An 18,491-nucleotide genomic window follows, 5' to 3' on the forward strand; every position below is an offset into this window, starting at 1 on the left:
CCCGTCACAGATTGTCCATAATGAACACTCTGTTCAAACATAAGGGTGTCCATATGTGCACTTGGCACCAGGACACCCTAGGCCGCAGTATCATGATCGACTTTGTAGTTGTGTCATCGGATTTGCGGCCTCATGTTTTGGACACTCGGGTGAAGAGAGGGGCGGAGCTTTCTACCGATCACCACCAAGGTGGTGAGTTGGCTGGGATGGTGGGGGAGGATGCCGAACGGACCTGGCAGGCCCAAACGCATTGTGAGAGTTTGCTGGGAACGTCTGGCAGAGTCTCCTGTCAGAGAGAGTTTCAATTCCCACCTCCGGAAGAACTTTGAACATGTCACGAGGGAGGTGCTGGACATTGAGTCCGAGTGGACCATGTTCCGCACCTCTATTGTCGAGGCGGCTGATTGGAGCTGTGGCCGCAAGGTCGTTGGTGCCTGTCGTGGCGGTAATCCTAGAACCCGTTGGTGGACACCGCCGGTGAGGGATGCCGTCAAGCTGAAGAAGGAGTCCTATTGGGTTCGTTTGGCTCATAGGACTCCTGAGGCAGCGGACAGGTACCGACAGGCCAAGCGGTGTGCAGCTTCAGCGGTCACAGAGGCAAAAACTCGGACATGGGAGGAGTTCGGGGAAGCCATGGAGAACGACTTCCGGACGGCTTCGAAGCAATTCTGGACCACCATCCGCCGCCTCAGGAAGGGGCAGCAGTGCACTATCAACACCGTGTATGGTGAGGATGGTGTTCTGCTGATCTCGACTGCGGATGTTGTGGATCGGTGGAGGGAATACTTCGAGGACCTCCTCAATCCCACCAACACGTCTTCCTATGAGAAAGCAATGCCTAGGGAATCTGTGGTGGGCTCTTCTATTTCTGGGGCTGAGGTTGCCGAGGTAGTTAAAAAGCTCCTCGGTGGCAAGGCCCCGGGGGTAGATGAGATCCGCCCGGAGTTCCTTAAGGCTCTGGATGCTGTGGGGCTGTCTTGGTTGACAATACTCTGCAGCATCACGTGGACATCGGGGGCGGTACCTCTGGATTGGCAGACCGGGGTGGTGGTTCCTCTCTTTAAGAAGGGGAACCGGAGGGTGTGTTCTAACTATCGTGGGATCATACTCCTTAGCCTTCCCGGTAAGGTCTATTCAGGTGTACTGGAGAGGAGGCTACAACCTCGGAGTCCAACCTCGGATTCAGGAGGAACAGTGTGGTTTTCGTCCTGGTCGTGGAACTGTGGACCAGCTCTATACTCTTGGCAGGGTCCTTTAGGGTGCATGGGAGTTTGCCCAACCAGTCTACATGTACTTTGTGGACTTGGAGAAGGCATTTGACCGTGTCCCTCGGGAAGTCCTGTGGGGAGTGCTTAGAGAGTATGGGGTATCGGACTGTATGATTGTGGCGGTCTGCTCCCTGTATGATCAGTGTCAGAGCTTGGTCCGCATTGCCGGCAGTAAGTCGGACACGTTTCCAGTGAGGGTTGAACTCCGCCAAGGCTGCCCTTTGTCATCGATTCTGTTCATAACTTTTATGGACAGAATTTCTAGGCGCAGTCAAGGCGTTGAGGGGATCCGGTTTGGTGGCTGCAGGATTAGGTCTCTGCTTTTTGCAGATGATGTAGTCCTGATGGCTTCATCTGGCCAGGATCTTCAGCTCTCACTGGATCGGTTGGCAGCTGAGTGTGAAGCGACTGGGATGAGAATCAGCACCTCAAAGTCCGAGTCCATGGTTCTCGCCCGGAAAAGGTTGGAATGCCATCTCCGGGTTGCGGAGGAGACCCTGCCCCAAGTGGAGGAGTTCAAGTACCTCGGAGTCTTGTTCACGAGTGAGGGAAGAGTGGATCGTGAGATCGACAAGCGTATCGGTGCGGCGTCTTCAGTAATGCGGACGCTGTATCGATCCGTTGTGGTGAAGAAGGAGCTGAGCCGGAAGGCAAAGCTCTCAATTTACCGGTCGATCTACGTTCCCATCCTCACCTATGGTCATGAGCTTTGGATTATGACCAAAAGGACAAGATCACGGGTACAAGCGGCCAAAATGAGTTTCCTCTGTCGGGTGGCGGAGCTCTCCCTTAGAGATAGGGTGAGAAGCTCTGCCATCCGGGGGGAGTTCAAAGTAAAGCCGCTGCTCCTTCACATCGAGAGGAGCCAGATGAGGTGGTTCGGGCATCTGGTCAGGATGCCACCCGAACGCCTCCCTCGAGAGGTGTTTAGGGCACGTCCGACCGGTAGGAGGCCACGGGGAAGACCAAGGACACGTTGGGAAGACTATGTCTCCCACCTGGCCTGGGAACGCCTCGGGATCCCCCGGGAAGAGCTGGACGAAGCGGCTGGGGAGAGGGAAGTCTGGGCTTCCCTGCTTAGGCTGCTGCCCCCGCGACCCGACCTCGGATAAGCGGAAGAAGATGGATGGATAGATGGATGGATGGACCTGTGGGATGTTCCAAATAAGTGTTGGATGATCATTCCTCAACTTTCTCCGTCTTTTTTGCCACTTGTGCCAGCTTTTTTGAAACATCAAATTCCAAATGAGCTAATATTTGCAAAAAATAACAAAGTTTTCTAGTTTGTAAGTTAAGTATCTTGTCTTTGCAGTCTATTCAATTGAATATAGGTTGAAAAGGATTTGCAAATCATTGTATTCTGTTTTTAGTTACAATTTACACAATGTACCAACTTCACTGGTTTCTCTGGAAGAGGGTAGGTACAAGTACTTTACATACACATAAAAGGTAAGACCCCAAACAGTTTTGAATTTTATAAAAGTAAAACAATATGACTAAAAAGTGTTTAATAACATTTTTATGAAAGTGAAGTTGCAGCCTGTAATAACATTGATAAGAGCACATATACAGCTACATAAGATCATCCATTCATCCATCCATTTTCTACCGCTTGTCCCTTCCGGGGCATATTCTAACATAAAATCCAAATTGTGGTTTGAACATGAAAAAAAAAATAGCCTAAGAAGGAATAGCACACAAAATTAACTTACCCAACACAATCCAAATGCATTTATCTCTGCCCTGACCTTGCATAGCTTGGAAGTGAAGGTAAAGTCAAGCCAGCCTCATCAAGTAAATGATTGTGTCTTAGAGAGAGATAAGCAAGCCCAGTGCTGTATGGCTATCATTGTTTCAGTCTGCACTGCCCTTCAGTGGTGAGAACCCGAACCACACTTTTGGAGCCAATAGGATCAATCTACAACAGTAAAAAAAACAGATGGGAAGAGTCTTTGGTGTAAATAAATGTTGGTCTTCTTTTCTGCATAAATATTTATTGACCAGGATGTCAAAAAACGTTTCAACAGTTGTTTGAAAGCTTCATTTTTAATATGCATACAGTGTTTAATTGTGTACAAAACTATTTTGAAATATATTGTACTAATTGGTTATGGTTGTGTTTATGGGCCCCTATATTTCCTTCTTATAGGCCAGGGGTCAGCAACCCAAAATGTTGAAAGAGCCATATTGGACCTAAAATAAATTAAAAAAAACAATTAAAAGCCTTACATAAGAGATATAATGAAGTCAACACATGATATAAGTGTCTATATGGTTATACTTGTATAGCGCTTTTCTACCATAAAGCCTACTATCAAAATAACTATGTGTAGCAGGCTGACACAAATCTTCGTTGACATAAATGTTGAAATTTCATATTTATTCTACACAATTTCACAACATTGGAAAACATTAGTAAGATGCAGGCTTCTCAGAGGGTGAGATAACTCCTGGAAATTACTGGCTTAGAATGGCCAAAGGTATATATGTGTGTGTGTGTCCAAGTTAAAGGAAAAGATAGGCTGTGTTCTTCTAATGGATTCATGACCATCTTTGGCAAGCTGGGTAACGTTTGCTGTGGTCTGGAACAAAATGACACACAAACAATTATCATAAATGTAGGCAATATTACATACAGATAATGTGTCGTGAGACATGCAAATATAAATTATATACAAAGAGGACATAGGAAATTAAATGAGCTCAAATATTTTTTTACAAATGAGGCATAATGATGCAATATGTACATACAGCTAGCCTAAATAGCATGTTAGCATCGATTAGCTTACACTCATGCACTGACCAAATAGGCCTGATTAGCTCTCCAACAAGTCAATAACATCAACAAAGTTCCCTTTTGTGCATTGCCACACAGCATAAAAAGTTTGGTGGACAAAATGAGACAAAGGAGTGGCATAATATATGTCTTTCTATGGGAGCGTTGAAGAAAGTTATGAATAGATACAAACTACGTTGAGTTCAAGGACCACCAAAATTAGTAGGACAAAACGGCACTCGCCATATACTCTCATCAGAGAATTATGTTTAATATAGCCAGTGGGATTTCTAACAATTAGGGAGGTTTGTGTCATGTTGTCCTCCTACACAAACCATGTTAAAACAAAAGCATATTTTTCCCCCCATCTTTTTCTATTTTCATACATTTTTGAAAAAGCTCCAGGGACCCACGAGGGCGCCGCTAAAGATGTGGCTCTCGAGCCGCAGGTTGCAGACCCCGGCTAGAGGTCAACCCTTACTTTTACGTGTCTCACAATGAAAATGAGTGACTCGGATGTATCACTATTACTTATGGTTTGTTCCATTTCACCATGACATAGATTTACCTTACTTTCTGAGACCAAAGAGTCTCATGAAATTAGTGGAATGTTGCCAAGGAACACATTTTCATTTACTTTACACCGATTCATTTGCCCAAAAACATTCCAACATGAACAATAAAAGCCAACATTTTAAAGCAGTGATATTTAACTAAATTGATTTTGGGGGCCACATTTCCAGAAATCTTAGGACTGTGGGCCAGACTTCTCCCTCTACTATTAGTCTTGTTTTGTATATGCCGGAGAACCAACGTCCTCTACACTGGACATTTTGTTTTCGTCTCTTTATTTTTTCTCTCACAGTTACAGAAGCGTTCATCAGTTTTTAGGGTCTCCCGCAAAAATGTGAGTCTCTCACAAGTTTCTTTAACTGAACTCACAGGCCACCAGTTGAACAGCCCGAATGACGAAAAAGAGAGGACCTAAAATAGAACCTTGAGGAACACCACTAGTATAACTAAAGAAGTTGAACTACTGACTGCATCTGAAGTAAACAAGATAGTGCATCACTTAAGATACATACCGTAAATTGACATTAAAAAAAAGTTTGCAACTGCCAAAAAGGAGAGGATTTAAAGGGGGGCCTTGAGGAACACCTCAGTTATGCAAATCAGGGTTTTTTTTTTCAACTCTTTTGACCTGGGGCCCAACTTTTCTACCACAGGGGGCCCACTCAAATATTTACATTGAATTAGAAGTCTTACTAAAAATTGTAATCTTAATTAATAGTATTGTCCAACCTATTTACAGTTTCACAATCAAGGCAGATCCGGCCCGCAAATGAATGATCTATGGCCCCCGGGATGATATTTGATTAGTATTAGAACCGGCCCGCAGGCCACAGCCGCCTGCTGCTATTTTGCACGCACCAATACTCTATCAGTGTTGGCGCTAGGAATTTTTTTAATGGGGTCCCAGGGACCCCATCAAGTCATAAAAATGGGGTCCCACAGTAAATTTTGGGGGTCCCACTTTTTTGTTGTATCTTACATTCTATATTGTGTTTCGGAAAAAGTTTGTCATAAACGTTACTTAATTCATTTTTTTTTTTAAATAATACAGAAGAAAACTAATTTTCATGCAGATGTAATTTTATTCAGTTATAAACATTCATTCACTTCCTTATTTCCTTCATGGATCTAAACTTTGCCGCTGCCTGTATTTTTTTCTATATTTTTATTGTAATATTTTCAGAATGTGTTTGTTCTATTTTTTTGCCAAAGTAAGACAAAGAAAACAATCTGAAGTTGTCTTTATTTTGTAGTTTTAATGCCATGATTTTCATACCAAAGTCTATAACAATGGGACCCATTACCTCCCTGCTTGGCACTCAGCATCAAGGGTTGGAATTGGGGGATAAATCACCAAAAATGATTCCCGGGCGCGGCCACCGCTGCTGCTCACTGCTCTCCTCACCTCCCAGGTGATGGGTAAAATGCAGAGGATAGTTTCACCACACCTAGTGTGTGTGTGACGATCATTGGTCTTAATAATAATAATTAATAGTCCGACCTGGGTGTGCACAGATTTTCCTCCATGCGGCCCCTGAGCTAAAATGGGTTTGACACCCCTGGTATAACAGGATAGACCTTGTCAAATGATATGGAATCATGAAACCAAAAGAAGGGACTCATGCAAACTGATGAAGAATAAATGTACATATCACGCTTGCAGGGCTAAAATAAATTCTAACTAAATTAATAATGAAAAAAATAATATTATGTATTTTTTTAAACTAAAATTTTCGTGCAAATGAAAATACAGTTTCACAACTTTAGTCATAATTTTGCGCTTAATAAAATTCCCTATGCTAGACTTCTTCTGTTTGTTTGATATTGTCATTACTCCTACAAGTGGTGGGAAAGTGTATTACCACTGAGTACCGCTGCGGCCTATAGGGACCACAGCTGAGAAACAGATATTTTTGGGGCATGTGGCCCAACATGTGGTTAGGAAACGCTGATGTAAATCATAAGTTTAGACCCCAGTGTTCTATGTTTGGTTGCAGGGTTAAAATGTCAATGCGAGGATCTGCCAATGTGTTTGAACTTGAAGTGGTCCAAGTTCCACTATACACTCTAGTGTTTTTAGGAATTTGCTTCAAAAATGTTTGTCTCCCAGGTTTTGAACTGACCTCGGGGGGGGGGGGGTATGGTGTCATTCCAGGGCCAAAAGTTAAATGGCCCTGCTTTAAAGCGTCTATTTTTTATTTTTTTTTGTAGAATAAAACATCATTGACTCTTATCTTGAGAACGTAGAGATTGATTTAAAGTTTTATCGTACAGAAGGTTTTGTTAGGAGAACAAGTTGTCACTTACTATACTTATTATGCTAAATCGAAATGTAAGTGATAAAATAATAAAAATAACATTGATAAAATAGAGTTTATATACGCTGTAAATGAACCATTATAAAAACATTAACCCCTTATTTTTAAAAATAAACCTAATGCAATTATCTCAAATTGTACAAATATGCTCTAATGGCAAATAAATACTTGGATTGTTGGAGGCTCATAATTTCCTCTGCCATTCAAGTTCTGTTTTTCATCACCACAACAATGTTTGGTATATTACACCAGGGGTCCCCAAACTACTATGAGCTTCAGGAGGTAGTCACCTGAAATGGTTTTCACTTCAGAGGTGTGCTTGAAGCTCATTGAGAGAATGCCAAGAGTGTGCGAAGCGGTAATCAGAGCAAACGGTGGCTATTTTGAAGAAACTAGAATATAAAACATGTTTTCAGTTATTTCACCTTTTTTTGTTGAGTACATAACTCCACATGTGTTCATTCATAGCTTTGATGCCTTCAGTGCATACTTGCCAACCTTGGGGGGGGTTTAAGAGGGGAGGAGTATATTTACAGCGAGAATTAACTGAAATTCAAGTATTTCTTATATATATAGTCAAGTATTTATTTTATTTATATATATATATATATATATATATATAAGAAATACTTGAATTTCAGTTAATTCTAGCTATATATATATTTATTTTATTATATATATATATATATATATATATATATATATATATATATATATATATATATATATATATATATATAAATATATGTGTATATATATATATATATATGTATATAAGAAATACTTGAATCTCAGTTAATTCTAGCTATATATATATTTATTTTATTATATATATATGTATATATATATAAGAAATACTTGAATTTCAGTGAATTCTAGCTATATATATATATTTATTTTATATATATATATATATATATATATATATATATATATATATATATATATATATATATATTTATATGTATATATATTTATATATATATATAAATAAAATAAATACTTGAATTTCAGTGTTCATTTATTTACACATATACACACACATAACACCGCTCTACTCATTGTTGTATTTGAAAGTGCAATGTTTTGCAGCCAGTAGCACAGCCTTTAAAGGAGCATAGGTATGGGCAGCATTTGTGAAATTTAATTTGCAGGAGAGGAGTGAGTTTAGGGTTGAATTGTCCATCCTCGTTCTATTCTCTGTCACTCGTCGTCGCCATGACTGTCTCTTCTTCATTCTTCTGCTTCGTCTCCTTCTTGTTGTGTGCGCAGTTGTGCACTCTCCAAAAGCAGTAGATGTTATGACGTAACTGGGCCGGCACGCTGTTTATATGGAGAAAAAGCGGACGTGACGACACGCTGTCCTCCCTTAGGTCCGCATGGACCTGGAGGGGGCGTGCCTGTTGTCCGGCTGGAAATCGGGAGAAATTCGGGAGAATGGTTGTCCCGGGAGATTTTCGGGAGAGGCACTGAAATTCGGGGGTCTCCCGGAAAATTCGGGAGGGTTGGCAAGTATGCTTCAGTGACAATCTACAATGTAAATAGTCATGAAAATGAAGAAAATGCATTGAATGAGGAGAAGGTGTGTCCAAACTTTTGGCCTGTACTGGAAATATATATATATATATATATATATATATATATATATATATATATATATATATATATATTTAACCCAATGCGGCCCCCAAGTCAAAAAGTTTGGGGACCCCTGTATTACGCACACAAAAAAGATATGTTAAAAAAATATTTCCATTAACTATGAATGGAAGGTAGATTGAGTGCTCTGTCAAATGGTGCGTGGTTCTTAATGACAAAATTGAAGTCATTCAGGAGTTGTGTATGTTTTTATTTTATTTTTTATTTGTTTCTCCACTAGTAAGTATGTCTCCGAGCAGCACAGTAACATGACACCTGAGTTGATCATGTAAAGTGCAAGCTCACAACTTCAAATATCCATCATATGTCTTAAAAAGCATTAGTCATAGCAAAGACATAGGCAATGGTAAGTTGCAGTCCGGTCTTGACAATATGCCAATCACCCATGACCAATGCTCCAATAATCATACCTGCCACGGCCCCCAAAGTACGTAGCCATGAGGAACACCGCCTAGCCATGGCTGCTGCTGCACCCACAGACACCCCAGAAGCACCTACCACCCCGAGCAATGCCCCGGCTTTCCCCCCATGTCCAAGTACTGGGGACAAAATCTCCACTCCGACAAGCAAAACCCCCGCCACTGCCGCTGCCCCTACGATGACTTTGTATCCCCCAGCTGCGTGCCTCATGAGGGGTCCCCCGATTGTGGCCCCCAAACCCAGCTGGCAAAGTTTTGCAGCAAAAATCGCTGTGGTCAAAGCTTCGATTGCGGAACTCCTATTCATTTGCGCCTCGATATCTGAACGTTTTCCCGCGATCCCTTTCTTGTGCATCACACGTTGCACAACCTCCTGTCCAGCATGTAGCGTGAGCATGGCAATTATGAATGTTGCGAGTAACCCCATGCAGCCGACCAACATCCAGAACTTCAAATCGGATGACTTCAGAAGCGAATAGCCCATGATTGCTACTAAAGCAAGAAGTGCTATGAAGACAGACTCATGGCCTCCGTAGCCAAATAAACCAAACAGTGACGTTACAACAGCAACTAAAGTCATTGGAATCCCCGAAAACGCCAAAAAGTCCACATATTTGATCATAACAGTGCTAATCCATTCTTGGAGGGTCCGTTGTTCAATTTCCTTCTCCTCATTCAGCATCTTCCTCCTCTCTATCCCTTCTCTCAGCTTTCGCTCAGCTGCCCATGTCATCATGTCCTCTGTCTCACTGGTGTTTGTTCCGTTCTTTATTGTCAGGATCTTCTCTTCCATCTGAACGGCCACCCTTTCCCGCTGCTGCATCTCTGCGATCTCCAGCTGCTGCTTCTCCACTTCCCACATGGTTTGATTGCAACAGGCCTCACCTTGCTCCCAGAGGATCCTGAATACCAAGCGAAGAGGTGGTTTAAGGATGCTGAAAATGACCAGCGCACATAAAAGACCCGTCATGCCGTAGTTATTCACAATCACTTCAATGGAAAAAGCCAGCGTGGCGCCGCTGAGTGTGGTTCCAACGATGCCGGCAAGTCCCGCCGACGCCCACAGGCTCGCGTAGTCTGTGTGAGGGATCCCGCAGCTCTTGGTGGTGACAAACACGGAAGCAATCACCGCCGCCATGACAACACCGGCAACAACTGAGGTCATGGCGATGGTCAGCGCCGTAGCTCCCATGAGAGCGCCAAGTCCAAGCGCACCCACTGACTTGATATCGTCAACCAGTGGAATCAGTTGTGCAGATGAGGCCATCGCCCTCATGGTCCTGTAAACAGGGTCGTCGGTGGCTCCCATTATCGAGCCTCCTATTGCTCCCAGTGCAAACCCTATGGCTGCTTCATCTGAAAAGGACAAGAACACGGTTGTGAAACACTCGGATGGCAAATCAGGTGAAATCAGGTCATATGAGACTAAAATGAGGTCTTGTGGATAGTAGGTACAAAAAACGTGTTAGGCACAATATGAATAGAATCAAAATAGAAGCATTTAAGTCCCATCTTAAAACTCATTTGTATACTCTGGCCCAAGGGTGCTCATTACGTCGATCGCGAGCTACCGGTCGATCGCGGAGAGTGTGTCAGTCGATCGCCAGCCAGGCATTAAGAAAATAGTCCTAAAAATGAGCGATCACAAATCTTCACTATGACGTCACTTTCGTCACTTGATTGACATTCACGGCACCCGAGGGTCTTCTGAGATGACGCTGGCTGCTGCCAGCTCATTAAAATTACCGACAGGAAGGCGAGAAACACTTCATTTCAACAGACTCTGGCGCCGTACCTGTCGTCAAAACTCCAAAGACCGACTGCACAGTTGCACAATAAAAGCTCTGCTTTATCCTGCCTGCGCTAACAAAATAAGAGTCTCAGAAAGCTGGCGTGCACAAGCTAGCAAGCTACGGAGTTTGCCGACAATGTATTTCTTGTAAAGTGTATACAAAGGAGTACGGAAGCTGGACAAATAAGATGCCAAAAAGCAACCACTTTCATGTGGTATTGGAAAGGAGGACTTTTTTTCTCCCCCATTCGAAAATGCGGACGTTATCAGCACCACTGTCTGATTCCAATCAATGCAAGTCATCAGAATCAGGTAATACACCAACTTATATTCTTGTCTTCATGAAAGAAAGGAATCTATACGTGTTAAACATGCTTGTATTATCTTTAAACACTTTTAACTTATTAACAATATTAACTATATGTGTTAAACATGCTTGTATTATCTTTAACCACCTTTAAGTTGTTAACAATATTAACTATATGTGTTAAACATGCTTGTATTATCTTTAACCACCTTTAAGTTGTTAACAATATTAACTATATGTGTTAAACATTATTGTATTATATTTAAACACCTTTAACTTGTTAACAATTTTAACTATATGTGTTAAACATGATTGTATTATCTTTAACCACCTTTAAGATGTTAACAATGTTAACTATATGTGTTAAACATGCTTGTATTATCTTTAACCACCTTTAACTTATTACCAATATTAACTATAAGCGTTAAACATGCTTGTATTATCTTTAAACACCTTTAACTTGTTAACAATATTAACTATATGTGTTAAACATGCTTGCATTATCATTAAACATCTTTAACTTGTTAACAATATTAACTATAAGTGTTAAACATGCTTGTATTATCATTAAACACCTTTAACTTATTAACAATATTAACTATATGTATTAAACATGCTTGTATTATCATTAAACACCTTTAATTTATTAACAATATTAACTATATGTGTTAAACATGATTGCATTATCATTAAACACCTTTACCTTGTTAACAAAAACATATATTTCATAAATAAGTAAATATAAATTATATATATGAATGAGGTAGATCCCCACGACTTAAACAATTGAAAAGTAGCTCGCCTGCAGAAAAAGTGTGAGCACCCCTGCTCTAGCCTTTAAATAGACCCCACTTTTAGACCAGTTGATCTGCCGTCTCTTTTCTGCTCTGCCCCCCACTCATTCGTGGAGAGCTTATCAGGTGACCACAGATGAGTCGCTAGCTGTTCAAAGTCGCACTCATCAGTTGGGTACGTCTCTGCACTACTGACTTGTCTCCATTCAAGATGATCCCCTGCTGGCCCCACTATGGACTGGACTCTCACACAATTAACTAGATCCACTCGACGTCCATTGCACCGGTCGCCCACGGTTTCTCATTGTCTCCCATTGGGTCGAGTTTTTCCTTGCCCTGATGTGGGATCTGAGCCGAGGATGTCGTTGTGGCTTGTACAGCCCTTTGAGACACTTGTGATTAAGGGCTATATAAATGAACTTTGATTGATTGATTGATTGATTGATTGATTGATTGATTGATTGAAAATGATTGAAATTCAATGATTTGGTACATTTGCAAACAGCTAAAATTGTGCACCAAGGAAACAATAAGCTTCTACCCAGGAATGTACAATAATTCTTCTCAAAAAAATAGGAGAAATAGTGCCTTAGGGGAAAAAAATAATTTAAAACATATGTGTGCAACCTTTAACATATGTGGAATTGATTAAGCAAAGAAGTCTCAAAATGTACTAATACCATCCAGTTCAAGAAACAGTTTAAGAAAGTGTTTACAAAGTGCAAGGAAGAAGAATCCTGATAAACAACTGGAACCTTATTAAAAAAATGTGATAATATTATTCATCTCATTTAGTGAACAACGACTTACTTAACTGTTTTTTATGCAAATCTTAGTCATTATTTATTTATTTACTCACTGGACCACCACAATGTACAAGGCAAATGGGGACACATTAATCCGTATGAAAATGAACCGGGAATGTCAGAAATTTAGCATTAGTGCAAAAATCTTACTTTAAGGCAGGGGTATAAAAATGTGTCATAACTTGAGGGCCAAACTGCAGTTATGGCTAACTTCAGAGGGTCGCTTGTGAAGTTAACACGTTGTGTAAATCGTAAATAAAAACAAAATACAATGATTTGCAAATCCTTTTCAACCTATATTCAATTGAATAGACTGCAAAGACAAGATGCTTAACGTTCGAACTAGAAAACGTTGTTATTTTTTGCAAATATTAGCTCATTTGGAATTTGATGCAACATGTTTCAAAAAAGCTAGCACAAGTGGCAAAAAAGACTGACAAAGATGAGGAATGCTCATCAAACACTTATTTGGAACATCCCACAGGTGAACAGGCTAATTGGGAACAGGTGGGTTCCATGATTGTGTATAAAAGCAGATTCCATGAAATGTTCAGTCATTCACAAACAAGGATGGGGCGAGAATCACCATTTTGTGAACAAATATGTAAGCAAATTGTTGAACAGTTTAAGAACAACATTTGTCAACGAGCTATTGCAAGGAATTTAGGGATTTCACCATCTACGGTCAGTAATATCATCAAAAGGTTCAGAGAATCTGGTGAAATCACTACACGTAAGCGATGATATTACGGACCTTCGATCCCTCAGGCAGTACTGCATCAAAAACCGACATCAGTGTGTAAAGGATATCACCACATGGGCTCAGGAAGACTTCAGAAAACCACTGTCAGTAACTAGAGTTCATCGCCACATCTTTAAGTGCAAGTTAAAACTCTACTATGCAAAGTGAAAGCCATTTATCAACAACACCCAGAATCGCTGCCGGCTTCGCTGGGCCAGAGCTCATCTAAGATGGACTGATGCAAAGTGTAAAAGTGTTCTGTGTTCTGACGAGTCCACATTTCAGATTATTTTTGGAAACCGTGGACGTCGTGTCCTCCGGACAAAAGAGGAAAAGAACCATCCGGATTGTTTTTGCGCAAAGTTCAAAAGCCAGCATCTGTGATGGTATTGGGGTGTATTAGTGCCTAAGGCATGGGTAAGTTACACATCTCTAAAGGCACAATTAATGCTAAAAGGTACATACAGGTTTTGGAGCAACATACGTATGTTGCCATCCAAGCAACGTTATCATGGACGCCCCTGCTTATTTCAGCAAAACAATGCCAAGCCATGTGTTGTAACAGCGGGGCTTTATAGTAAAATAGTGCGGGTACTAGACTGGCCTGCCTGTAGTCCAGAACTGTCTCCCATTGAAAATATGTGGCACAATTTAAAGCCTAAAATACCACAACAGAGACCCAGGACTGTTGAACAACTTAAGATGTACATCAAGCAAGAATGAGAAAGAATTCCACCTGAAAAGTTTCAAAAATTGGTCTCCTCAGTTCCCTAAAGTTTACTGAGTGTTGTTAAAAGGAAAGGCCATGTAACACATTGTGCCAACTTTTTTGCAATTAAAAAAAAAAAAAGGTTTCTCAGTTCGAACATTAAATATCTTGTCTTTACAGTCTATTCAATTGAATATAAGTTGAAAAGTATTTGCAAATCATTTTATTCTGTTTCTATTTACGATTTACACAACGTGCCAACTTCACTGGTTTTGGGTTTGGTACTTTATATAAAAGTAAATGTTTATCACCTCCTGGTATTATTACATAATTGCTTTTGTATTTGATAAACGAATAATTTGCTTTGAAAGCATAAGTCAAGATGACAAGCATGATATTTAGCCATTTATTTCTATTTTTACCAAAAACATTTAATTTAGTATATAATATAATATTTCTTGCATGATCACAGTTTATAAGATACGCAGTTTCATGCAGTAGATATTTTATTTTCTTCAAAAATGGAAGGAACAAATACATGTAGTAAGAAAGATGAAGTACCGTATTTTTCGGACTATAAGTCGCAGTTTTTTTCATAGTTTGGCCGGGGATGCGATTTATACTCAGGAGCGACTTATGTGTGAAATTATTAACACATTACCGTAAAATATCAAATAATATTATTTAGCTCATTCACGTAAAAGTCTAGACGTATAAGATTTCATGGGATTTAGCCATTAGGAGTGACAGATTGTTTGGTAAACGTATAGCATGTTCTATATGTTATAGTTATTTGAATGACTCTTACCATCAGTGCCAGCCCAAGCCTCCATGGGGCCCTAAGCAAAATTTGATTTTGGGGCCCTCTATTTCTGCCAATAATATATAAATAATATATAAACTCATTGCGGCTCTGGCAGTGTTGTTTACATTATCCTATTGTCAGCCTGGCATGTCTTTACAAATGACATGTCATTTATAAAGATATGGGGGTGGCCCAGTTAAGAACATAAATAATACCAATGAATGAACGAATGATGTCCAGAGTACCACATATGGTTCCTAATCTTAAAATGTAGAAAACATTCAGCTACAAGAGTGGCCTGGGGTTGAACAGTCCAAGTGATAAAGCTTTGTATTTACAGTAAAAGTGTCATCTTGTTTCATCAGTCTTGTACATATTAGTCTATTACTAGTTTATATTTTTAGTTAATTGTTCATATTTAATGTTTACTTTGTACAAAGAGAGCGCAGTCTACTGAAGTTAAATTCCATGTGTGTTAAACATAACTGGACAATAAAGCTGATTCTGATTCACTTTATTATTTTTGGTAACAAAAACCTGAAACAGCAATGTGCAAAAATGTTGATCTAAAATTGTGTTTTTGTACAATAATATATCTTTGATCATTTAGAAATCATCAGTCAGACTCCTACATGCAAAAAATAAAAAATAAGAATATTTTGTTAATCGCTTTTGGGGGCCCCCTGGTGGCCGCGGGGCCCTAAGCAAGCGCTTAGTACGCTTATGCCTTGGGCCGGCTCTGCTTACCATAATATGTTACGTTAACATACCAGGCACGTTCTCAGTTGGTTATTTATGCCTCATATAACGTACACTTATTCAGCCTGTTGTTCACTATTCTTTATTTATTTGAAATTGCCTTTCAAATGTCTATTCTTGGTGTTGGGTTTTATCAAATAAATTTCCCCAATAAAATGCGACTTATACTCCAGTGCGACTTTATATGTTTTTTTCCTTCTTTATTATGCATTTTCGGCAGGTGCGACTTATACTCCGGTGCGACTTATACTCCGAAAATTACGGTACTTTACAGACACATCATTTCCAGGCTTTCATAGGCCACATAAAATTGAGCCTTGAGATTGATTGACACCTGTGCTTTAAGGGGAGAAGCAGCATACTGCAGTTGTAAATGTGCATTGTTGTTTATTTTTCTAAATCAAAGCATGTATTTGTTTATTTGTTTCTGTTTTTATCATTCTGCCTCTCTCTGTGACAATAAAGCTACAATAGACATTCTGAACCGTTCATATATTTGAAAAGGGAATCAGCAGGAGATCAGATTATTACTCTCATCATTACAGATTATAAATATTTAATTTTTCCACTAATGTACAGTTAATGAGTTGAATGCCAGTTGAATCATAACTGTGTTAAAGCATGCCAACCATGCTTCAAGTAATGTTTAAAAAGCAGTCAGTCAGACAGTCCAACTTCTAAACAGACTGGATGATCAGGTTTTACCAGCATATTCATGCACTGGAGATGTTTACAGATTATTCAAAGAAAAACTACAACTTTAAAGCATTTGTTTTTATGTACAGTGTATAAGTTTTGGTTTCTAGAATAGAACAGAATTAACTTCAGTTTTGCATCATATTCAATGACAGAGATATATTCTGAGCATGTAATCATTTCCAACATTGCACTTACACTGCAAACAGTAAATAACAAGACATCCTTTAGTATGTATACATGTATATGTACATGTACATGTATACATATGTGTAAAGTACTTACATATTTTTTGCCTTGACATTTTGTTCCCAGGAGTGCAGTAAGGATCCTTAAGCCTTCCCCGTAACTCCTTTAGTCACTCGAGACCTGCAGTACAGAAAGAATCCCATTTGTCCTGTTTCTCGCACAACTTTAGCACACACCCACTACAGGTGAGCACTACAGGTGAGCACTTTCTCCACTATGAAGATATGTGCTCCTTTTGTAATCGCTAAAATCTTCACACACTATAGAAATACTCGTTTCGTGTCACATGTGCACAAGTGTCGCAGCATTCCTGTTGGGTCACGTGACAGTCTCGTTTTTTAAACTTCATTCTTACTGTCTTGCTTTGGATTATGGAGACGGATCTTTTTCGCTTCCGATAGTTGCATCCGGAACTATTTCTTGGGTACTCCACTATGGCCGCCGTGATGAAGACACATATAAACCTTCTGGCAGATAAGGCTCCTGTTATAATCGCCGGGGGTCTGCAACCAGCGGCTCTAGAGCCGAGAGTTTTAAAAAATGTATGAAAATGGAAATAGGTGGGGGAAAAAATTTTTTGTTTGTTTTAATATGGTTTCTGTAAGAAGACAAACATGACACAAACCTTCCTCGTATTTTAGAAATCCCACTGTTTAACTCAATCAATTGGCGAGCACGTTTTATTCTACTAATTACGATAGTCCTTGAACTCACCATAGTTTGTTTACATGTATAACTTTCTCCGACGCTGCCACAGAAAGACGTGTTTTATGCCACTCCTTGTGTCTACCAAAAGTTGTATGCTGTGCGTGAATCCACAACTGTGCGCTTTGTTGATATAAGTTACTTGTTGGAGTGCTAATCAGGCATATTTGTACAGTGCGTGACTGCAAGCTTATCGATGCTAACATGCTATTTCGGTTAGCTGTATTTAAATATTACATCATTTTCCCTTTTTGTAGGTATATTTGAGCTCATTTAATTTCCTTTACTTATGTCCTTTGTGTATATAATGTATATTTGCATGTTTCATAACTAGGGACAGGGGCGCCGCTAGGGATTTTGGGCCCCATGAAAAGAATCTTTACAGGGCCCCCAACACAGTGTCATTATTTTTTCTGTATTATAATTTCATCATCATTAGGGGCCTCTCTGGGCCCCCCTCCATCATGGGCCCCTAGAATCCGTCTCCTTTATCCCCCCTTTTCGGCGCCCCTGACTAGGGATGTCCGATAATGGCTTTTTGCCGATATCCGATATTCCGATATTGTCCAACTCCTTAATTACCAACACAGATATCAACCGATACCGATATCAACCGATACCGATATAAGCCGATACTGATATATACAGTCGTGGAATTAACACATTATTATGCCTAATTTGGACAACCAGGTATGGTGAAGATAAGGTCCTTTTTTTAAAAAAAAAAAAAATAAATAAAATAAGATAAATAAATCAAAAACATTTTCTTGAATAAAAAAGAAAGTAAAACAATATAAAAACAGTTACATAGAAACTAATAATTAATGAAAATTAGTAAAATTAACTGTTAAAGGTTAGTACTATTAGTGGACCAGCAGCACGCACAATCATGTGTGCTTACGGACTGTATCCCTTGCAGACTGTATTGATATATATTGATATATAATGTAGGAACCAGAATATTAATAACAGAAAGAAACAACTCTTTTGTGTGAATAGGTGTGAATGAGTTTGGGTTGGTGCACTAATTGTAAGTGTATCTTGTGTTTTTTATGTTGATTTAATAAAAAAATAAAAATAAATAAACCGATACCGATAATAATAAAAAAACGAT

The 18,491-nt window shown here is 39.7% G+C and overlaps 1 protein-coding gene across 1 annotated transcript; it reads right to left on the minus strand.

Annotated features, from left to right (window-relative positions):
• Positions 1 to 8,668: 8,668 nt before the first annotated feature.
• LOC133592057 (uncharacterized) lies at positions 8,669 to 16,878 on the minus strand. Its single transcript, XM_061944605.2, has 2 exons — positions 16,709 to 16,878; positions 8,669 to 10,369 (listed from the first exon to the last, which is right to left on the minus strand). The coding sequence occupies exons 1-2, from the start codon at positions 16,725 to 16,727 to the stop codon at positions 8,904 to 8,906; spliced, it is 1,485 nt and encodes a 494-aa protein (XP_061800589.1). The 5' UTR covers positions 16,728 to 16,878; the 3' UTR covers positions 8,669 to 8,903.
• Positions 16,879 to 18,491: the final 1,613 nt, after the last annotated feature.

This window comes from Nerophis lumbriciformis, linkage group LG04 (assembly GCF_033978685.3).
Source record: "Nerophis lumbriciformis linkage group LG04, RoL_Nlum_v2.1, whole genome shotgun sequence".
Lineage (NCBI taxonomy): Eukaryota > Metazoa > Chordata > Actinopteri > Syngnathiformes > Syngnathidae > Nerophis > Nerophis lumbriciformis.